This window comes from Grampus griseus (assembly GCF_964374135.1).
Source record: "Grampus griseus genome assembly, chromosome: 8".
NCBI lineage: Eukaryota > Metazoa > Chordata > Mammalia > Artiodactyla > Delphinidae > Grampus > Grampus griseus.
In genome coordinates this window covers 39,619,786-39,628,806 of record NC_139002.1, presented here as the reverse complement: position 1 = coordinate 39,628,806, position 9,021 = coordinate 39,619,786, and the positions used below count along the sequence as shown (strand labels likewise).

Below are 9,021 nucleotides of genomic sequence, written 5' to 3'. Positions count from 1 at the left end.
CTCTTTAAAAAAATGTTGTAGGTGACTCAAAAAGTCACTCCAGGGCTTCCCTGGTGGTGCAGTGGTTGAGAATCCGCCTGCCGATGCAGGGGACACGGGTTCGTGCCCCAGTCTGGGAGGATCCCACATGCTGTGGAGCGGCTGGGCCCGTGAGCCATGGCCGCTGAGCCTGCGCGTCTGGAGCCTGTGCTCCGCGACGGGAGAGGCCACAACAGTGAGAGGCCCGCGTACCGCAAAAAAAAAAAAAAAAAAAGTCAATCCATTTGATGATGACACTGTGTGATAGTTAATTTTATGTATCAACTCAGATGGGCCACAGGCTGCCCAGATTAAATGTTAATTCTGGGTGTGTCTGCAAGTGTGTTTCTGGATGAGATTAGCATTAGAATTTGTGAACTCAGTAAAATAGATTGCCCTCCCCAATGGGAGTGGGCATCATCCAGTCTATTGAGGGCCTAAATAGAACAAAAAGTGGAGGAAGGAGGAATGTGCTCCTTTTTTCTGCCTTACTGATTGAACTGGGACATCTCTTCCTGACCTCAGACTGAGATGTACTCCATTGATTCCCCTGGTTTTCAGGCTAAATTATACCACCTGCTTTCCTGGGTCTGCAGCTTGTAGATAGCAGATCATGGGACTTCTTGGCCTCAGTAACTGCACAAGGCAATTCCTCAAAATCTCTCTCTCTCTCTCTCTCTCTCTCTCTCTCTCTCTCTCTCTCTATATATATATATATATACATATATATATAATATATACATATACACACACATACATTCTATTGATTCTGTTTTCTGGAGAACCCTAATACACACTGATATTAAAATTTCATTAAAAAAAGAAAGAAAATAGAGTAAAATGGTAATGGCAAAATCTAAGTGGTGGCTATATGGGAGTTTGTTGAAAAATTCTCTCAACTCTCTTTATGTTGAAAATTTTTTATAATAAAATCCTCAGATATTAGATCATTCTGGCTGCTGCTTGGATAAAGCTTCAGAAAGGGGCAACGGACTCCGTTAGGGGGTTGTTGGCAGTAATGGAGGCAAGAGATGGGCAAGGCCCAGATCCGAGGGAGAGAAACTGGGATTAAAGCATTGGAATTCAACAGGTGTTTAGAAAGTTAAATCAATCACTTTGGTAATGGGATGATGGACATAGAGGGAAGGAAGAGGTTGAGATAACAGCAGCCCCGTTTTACCTACCTTAGCTACAGACCAATTACAAGTTGAGACAAGGATGGTTTTGGGGTCTTTGGGGCGAGAGGAAGGAGTCATAACATCTACTAAGAACTCCAATTACCAGTGTCCCCTCTGCTGGCCTCTGACCTCGGGTTCAGGAAAATTCCTAGCACTAGCTCTTTGCTTTCTGAGTCTGTTCTGGAAGTCTGTGGGCTTCAGCACTATGGGCGACCTGGGGTGTAGGGAGCAGAGCATTACTGCTGCCGGCCTTGTGCTGTGGTCCCAAATCAGAGGTTGGGGTGCTCCTTCGCTGCTCTGCCCTCCCCCACCTCCCTCAGAACCCTCCAGACGCCACTCTAGCTCTGCTGTTGGCAACGTAAGTGTCCTATTTTGTTTAAGAACAAAATCGCTTGTGACCAGCAGGTTCAAACGGCTTCATCCGCGGCCAGCTTTGGTTTATCAGCCATCTGTCAGAAAGCAGATCTCTCTGGAAGACTCGATCACAATAAGGCAAAAATGAGTTTTCCTCAAGGGCCGCAAACTGCCTTTCTGGGAGCACAGGTGTCAGCCTGGCCCGAGAAGCAGCTCTGCGATCCCTCCCGTCCTCCCTCCCCTGGCACCTGCGCTGGCTATCATTTCAGCTCGTTTCCTACAGCCTTGTCCCAGCAACCGCCGGCACACTCCCCCTCGTCCTCCATCCCTCTGTGTGAAGGATGTTTACCAGAGGACCTGCTTTCCATTTCAGTAATTAGGGCTGCACCTCATTGCTGGATTCCTGTCCCCACCATGTCCACAGCCATCTGACGATTAATGTTAAACCCAAACTCTCTTACCTCGTCAAGACTTAGGGCCTCCTGGATATTTGTGATGCTTTGAACAAGACACTCACACCTGCTCTTCCCCTGGACGCTGCGGGGAGAGACCCGGCTTGCTTGGTACCAGACCCTAAAAAAGGAGGCTTCTGACTCTGTTTAAGGCAGGAATATGGGAGGCTGGGCTGTAATCATTTCTCTTCTCAGATAAAGCCCACACATGTCTCCCAACATACAATCTGATTATGGAATTTGACTTTTTTTGTTTTTTTTAAAAAGACTTGACTTGAGACCCAGACAGCATCTACCCTTTCAGTCCTAGAGGTCTTCCCCTCACCTGATCCTCATGCACCAGGTATGGAGTCATGGCTACTTGAGTTCAGATCCCAGCTCTGCCACTCCCCAGCTGAGGCTCAGTTTCCCCACAAGTAAAATGGGGGAGGGCGTTCACTCGGGGGGTCATTGTGAGGAGTAAGCCAGACCATATACTGAAGGCTCCAGCCCGGTGCCTGGGTCCTTCATGGTGCTCAGAACTCAGTGGCTGGGATGACCCAGGTGCGGCGAATGTAATTTTCCAGCACGATGATTAATTCATGTCTACACATCACTTACGTAGCTGAACAGCGTGCTTTCTTCAATTACAAAATGCTTTTATTGTGCTTCAATTTCCTGTGTATTTTCCTGCTTCAATTTTCTGTGTATCAAGAAAACGCCAGTGACTTTGGCTACTTCTCTTTGGAGAGGGAAATTGTTACAAGAAACAAGCAAAAAAAAAAATGGGCTCCTTTTCCAACATTTTCATCATCTTTGAGACTCTCCTAAGTGTCCTGGCCAAGTTTCCAGCCTCTCCTTAGCTGAGGGGGGTGCTCCTGTGAAGTTCATCACTGCTGAGGACACTTGCAGAGTCTCTCACACGACAGCGGCCTCTGCATGCTAACGGAGGCCATTTCCTGGGTTTGGAGGGACTTTTTTGGTTTTGTTTGCTTTGGCTTGGGACATACATTTAAATCCTTGGGTCCCTAAGGCCCCATTTCATCTCTGCATCACTGGGCTGCCCAGTCTCCACTCCAGCAGGAAGCCCAGCTCCTGTGGGCTGAGAGAAGATATCACCACCGTTACAACCCAGGTGGTCCATGGCAGGTAACTGAGCTGACGAAGGGGCAGGTAGAGCTTTGGAATGGGGCTGAGAGAGAAAGTCTTCGTAGGATAAAAGATAAGAATAAAAATCATTTAGATTTATCTTTGCCAGGCTTGATGCCAAGTCCTTTTCAGGAACTTTCTCTTTCTTTTCTTTTCCCCAACAGTCCCATCATAACAGCCCTTTCTACAGGTAGAGAAACGGACAGAGAGTTTAAGGCATTTTCTCAAGGTCGGCCAGCTAGTGAGCAGCAGAGCTGAGAGCAGAACTCAGTAGCTGACTAAAGAGCACAGGACCTTACCCTCTATGGGGTCTGTTTCTCTGGGAGAGCGAAACCCTCCTGACTGCCCACAGAAGGCCCCAACACGTGGGTAAGACGGATGCTGTTAACCGGAGCCACCTGGGACTCTGCTCCTGCACCTGGGCCCAGCAGGAACCGGAGGGGTAATAAATAGGCAGGATCATAGGCGTCTCCTCAGCCTCACAATCTCTGGAGGTGGGAGAGCGCCACTCCGGCTTTGAAAGTGAGTATGAAGCAAATGCTAGAAGAGGCGGCATTTTCCTCTGTTCACCTGACACACCTGATTCTTTGAAATACTCCGTGGCCGCGGCCGTGCTGGAAACTGGAGCTGCAGGGAGAGAGCAGCTTTAGATTTAAGCTCAAAGATGGGCTCAGAAGGTGGAACTAGCGTCTCCCCCTCCGATGCTTGAGGCTCTCAACTTGAGCTGAGCCACAGGTTTTCAGGTTCATCCCGATGGGTCCACAGCCGGTTCCTGAGTGGCGTCGGGCCTGGGCTCCTGGGTGGGTGACGGCTGTGGGGGATCATGGGGTACTTGTTTTTTTTTCTCTTTCTACTCTCTCCCATTACAAGAACTACCCAGGGCAGAGTGGGAAACAGGGCACGACAAACGTCAAGGGAAAAACCAGCCTTCTCATTCCGGTAACGGGGACCAGCTTTGGATGTGGAAGACTCAAGGCGGCTCACGCCTGGGCACGCTCCCTGGCTGTGAGATGCCAGCAAGGCCACTGGGCGCCCGGCTGCCTCAGCCTTGTGCTCAGGCTGGGTTTGAGATGGGTTGAGGCTGGTGGAGGCGGACCACTGCTCTAGGGGAAAGGACTCTGGCCACAGGGAACTGGGGAGGAAGCCAGATGCTTGAGGAGCTGTGGGCCTTGTGTGGACCTTTCAGAGGGGCCGGAGTTAGCGTTAGGGTTGGCACTCTATGGGGTAAGGATTGCATTTGTCACACTACCCAGTCCCACTGCGCCTTTGGCCCCATGTAGAATCTGGTTACGGAGACTTTGTTCAGTTACTCAAGACCAAAGCTCTGAATTCGCAGCCCATATGTCACTGAGTTAGAAAGTCTGCCTCTGAGTGGAGAAGGGCCAGGGAAAGTTCCCCCAGGGCAAGCTGGAACCGTCCCACCCGTGACCCTCCTCCACCTTGGGGCTGATCTCTTCCCCTCCCTGGCCTCAGTTTCTGCATCTGTAGGTGGTTAGGGGTGAGTGTCAAACCTCACTGGATAGTTTATGATGCTGCCTCAGATAAAGGTTCTAGAAGCAGCCAAAGTATCATGGTCGCCTGAGGGAGGCTTGAAGCCCATGCCTGCTCCCAGGGATGGCGGAGGGCGTGGAGCGAGGTGTCCTCTCCATCACAGGCGGAGCTCCTCTCTGCGGCAGGCCATGGGGTGTTGGTGGCAGCTCCTGCTGGGGCTGTGGGCAGTCCCACCCACGTGGGCTGGGCGCGAGCTGCTCAACGTCTGCATGAACGCCAAGCCCCACAAGCCAGCACCCAGCCCGGAGGCCAAGCTCTACGAGGAGGTATGGAAGCCGGAACCGGCACGGGGAGCAGGGTGGGTGGAGGCTTCTTAGATCAGGGAAGGGACACAAAGGCCAAGACGGCTTCTGAATCCCTATCCATCTTGACTCGTTTGGTTCCCTAGGTTGGGTTTTGGCAAAGGCCACTGGAGTGGGGGGGCTAATTGCCAAATGATTTACTATTTTCATCCCTGAGCTGCACGGCCACTCAGGGAGCAGGGGCAGGTGATGATCCTGGAGACTCATAGATATTCAGCCTAGATTCCAACAAGCAAGTTCCCCTCCTCTGCCCTCCCACCAGCAGGCCCAGGAAAAAAATAAGACTTAAGGGACTCCTCCCCAAGTCCCTAAAGGCAATTGACAGGGATGAGGGAGGAGGGGCATGGCTGGCATGTACCTATGAGCCCTTCTCAGCTGCAGGTGCCCTGCCCCAGTGCAACCCCACATTCCCCTGGGTCTTGGGGCAACCCTGCTACCGCCCCCCCAGGATCTGAGACCTTGAAAGCCCCATTCCTAGGGGGCTCACCGTCTGTTGCGCGGAGACCGGTGTGCAGGTGCCCTTTGGGTATGAATATTGACAATTTATCGGCATTCCTTCTATCCAGCGGTCGCTGGCCTAAAGGCATCCCACTTGCCGGGTCCTCTTCTAGGGGACGTTTTTACCTTTCTGGCCCAGACACTCCTCAACCCTCTGCCCCTACTCTCCATGCCTTTTGCCTCTTCATCCACCTTCAGTGCATCCCCTGGAAGGACAGCGCCTGCTGCACGGCCAACACGAGCTGGGAAGCCCACCTGGATGTGTCCCTGCTCTACAACTTCAGCTTGGTTCACTGCGGATTGATGATGCCGGACTGTCAGAAGCACTTCCTGCAGGCCATCTGCTTCTACGAGTGCTCCCCCAACCTGGGACCTTGGATCCGGCGGGTGGGAAGAAGTGGGCGGGGGTGGATGGGCAGGAGACATGTCCATCAATGCCCTGTTCATAAGAGCCTGAGCCACAGGGTGCTAGCAGGAACAGGAGGTGCTGTCCCCCCTACGGACAAGAGCAGAGTCAGAGGCCGCTGTGGGGGACACAGATGGAGAGGAAGTCACCTCTGGCCCTAGAGAATGGCATGCGTGGAGAGTGGTCACAGGAGAGCAGCAGGATGGAGGGACAGTTTGAGTCACATCTTCTGTTTGTAGGAACAGGGCTGTGTACAAACTATTTAACCCAGCCTCAGTATTCTCATTTGTAAAATAATATTTAGTGACGTCATAAGAGAATATGTTCCGATGGTACCTGACCCAAGTTCCATTGCAGCTATTGATAGTCCTCAAATGGGTGCTCGTATAATTCTCGTCTCTTGCTATGCCCGCACTCAGCTGGACCCGCGTGGGCAGGCGGAGCGGATTCTGGACGCGCCCCTGTGCCGGGAGGACTGTGAACAGTGGTGGGCTGACTGCCGCACATCCTACACCTGCAAATCCAACTGGCACGGAGGCTGGACCTGGAGTCGGGGTGAGTGATGCTAAGCAGGGCCCGGGAGGGCAGGCGCAAGCCCTCTGCTCCCCCGGGGCAAATGATGGGGATGTGAGGACAGGAGTAGGTAAGTTGTCCGTGCCTGGATCTCCCCTCAGGGAAGCCCCGCTGCCCTGCCAGGGCCCTCTGCCACCCTTTCCTGCATTACTTCCCCACCCCGGCTGACCTATGTGAGAAGATCTGGAGCAACTCCTTCAAGGCAAGCCCGGAGCATAGGACCAGCGGGCGGTGTCTGCAGAAGTGGTTCAAGCCTGCCGGGGGCAACCCCAATGTGGCTGTGGCCCGCCTCTTCGCCAGCCCTGCCTCGTCCTGGGGGCTCTCTGACACGCTCCTGGCTTTCTCTCTGTTCCTGCTGCTTCTTTCCCGAGAGCTGCTCCTCCTTGCACACACTCCTGTGCTCCCCCAGCTGTGGGCCAGGCCCGGCCACGGCAGCCTCCTTCCTTAGGACCTTCCTGAAACGAGCAGCACGGGCTGGGGGCTTGTGCCTGAGCCTCCCAGGTTCGGTTCTGCTCTGCTGCACCTTCCTGGCCTGGAAGGCAGCTGGGGGCTGGGAAGCCACAGGTGACCATCCCCTCCTGTCTTAAGGATGGGGGACTCTGAGGTGGGACTGAAGGCCCTTCTCATCCAGTGCACACCCACCCCCTACCCAGTAGAGCTGATGGTGACTGCCCTGGCCTCCGCTTCCACGATGGTGTCTCCAACAACACAGCAGTCGAGCTGTCCTTCTGCCTGACCCACTCTGTCCTAGCTCTATGGTCAGGGGTTGGGCTGCAAGAAGCAGAGCGGGTTTGCCCTCTGCACTGAAATCTCCTAGTTGGTTGTTACTTTCCTAATGATGATAAACGTCTTAACACATGCCAGGCCCTCTCGTTACATCCTCACAACAGCTCTCTGGTGGGAGTGCTTTCAACACTCCCTTTTCTTCAATAAGCAACACACCATAAAAAAGACCCAAAGCCGGGACAGCCGTGGTGCCACCCAGACCATCGGCTTTGTTTTGGGCACCAAGATTGAAGCAGCTGTCTCAGGTGCTTTCGGCTTCCCCTCTTCTTTTTAACTCCGGAACCGCAACATGCTGGTCTGAAATGCTGGAAACTTAAGTTCTAATGTCTTTATACCACTTTCTGTATGACTTTTGGCAAATCCTTTGACCTTCATTTAAGACTGTCGTGGTTTCCCTCTGCTGGAGGAATGAGAAAGTTTGGACCAGATGATTTTAACTTACGAAAAGAAAAGGAAAAAGGCAGTGCCGTTGTTTTTTGGGATACAGACTGTGCTTCTCGGGCAGTGCCGTGTCCTAAAGACTGAGGGAGAAGAGGCAGAACTGAACCCGAGAAGGGACATCAAGACAGCCTTCACATCCCGCCTGTAAGTGGACCGACAGCCGACGCACCCACTCAGAACCTTCTGGGGCCTGAAGCCCAGCAGCTTCCCAGCATAGATGGTGCCTTCCCACAACCTTTTCTTTGTCAAAGAGAGGTTTCTAATATGTCTGCAGTTGAGTTAGAAAAGGCAACCAAGGTCACCCCCGTCCCTCCCACACTTACCTTGAACGTGCTCATTCACTGCGTAAAGCCCAAGCCTGTTACACGCAGGACACACGAGATCTAAAACGTATGAATAGAGTCCAGTAAGTGAGGTGCTCAGAGAAGGAGAAGGAAGCAGACAGCAGCAGTGGTGACAAAGCACTTCAGTCTGCAGGAACGCCTGGGCCGGGGTGGGGTAGGAAGGCCTCACAAAAAGGGTGAGGCTTGACCCTGGGTGAAGAAGGGTCACTTCACTGAGAGCAGGGAGGAAATGCGAGACAAAACCCAGCCGGGTCCCCAAGGCATGAACTGTACGAAGCAGGACCTTTCATTTTTCTTCAATCAATCAATCAATTGTGGCTTCAAAAATATGTATAGGTAACATCTCTTGAGAGTTGAGGACTGAAGGAAGTGTCTGAGAGTGTATCTTTGGTAATAAAGCTGAGAGTTTAATGAGGTTTTGTTTTTTAGTGTTTTTAGGTATAAATATAAAAATTAGTCAAAGTAGGGTTAAAGTTGAGACACACAAAGGAAGACTAGTTCTGGGAGCCCTAATAACTCTTACTATTTATTTATTTATTTGCGGTACGCGGGCGTCTCACTGTTGTGGCCTCCCCGTTGCGGAGCACAGGCTTCAGCCGCGCAGGCTCAGCGGCCATGGCTCACGGGCCCAGCCTCTCCCGCGGCATGTGGGATCTTCCCGGACCAGGGCACGAACCCATGTCCCCTGCATCGGCAGGCGGACTCTCAACCACTGCGCCACCAGGGAAGCCCTGTTACTATTTATTGATTACTCTGTGCCCGAGGCTCTGCTAAGCTCCTTACATGCGTTAGTTCATTTGATCCTCACAAAAGCCCTGAGAGGTACTCTTGCACCCCCATTTTTCAAATTAGGACAGAAGCATGTGGGTTTGAAACCAGGTAAGTGTGACCCCAGAGTCCCAGCTCGTAAGGCTTACACTGAACATCCTGGCAGGTTGTTGAGTGGGGCTGGGGCAGACGTGGGGAATGGAGGGAGGGAGGCTGGTTCCT

The 9,021-nt window shown here is 52.4% G+C and overlaps 1 protein-coding gene across 1 annotated transcript; it reads left to right on the top strand.

Annotated features, from left to right (window-relative positions):
- Positions 1-4,809: 4,809 nt before the first annotated feature.
- IZUMO1R (IZUMO1 receptor, JUNO) lies at positions 4,810-6,908 on the top strand (the record flags this gene model as incomplete). The annotated part of the gene is made up of 4 exons (XM_082660065.1): positions 4,810-4,947; positions 5,680-5,868; positions 6,307-6,442; positions 6,562-6,908. 4 exons carry the CDS (start codon positions 4,810-4,812, stop codon positions 6,906-6,908), a joined length of 810 nt encoding a protein of 269 aa, XP_082516191.1.
- Between the last annotated feature and the right edge of the window lie 2,113 nt (positions 6,909-9,021).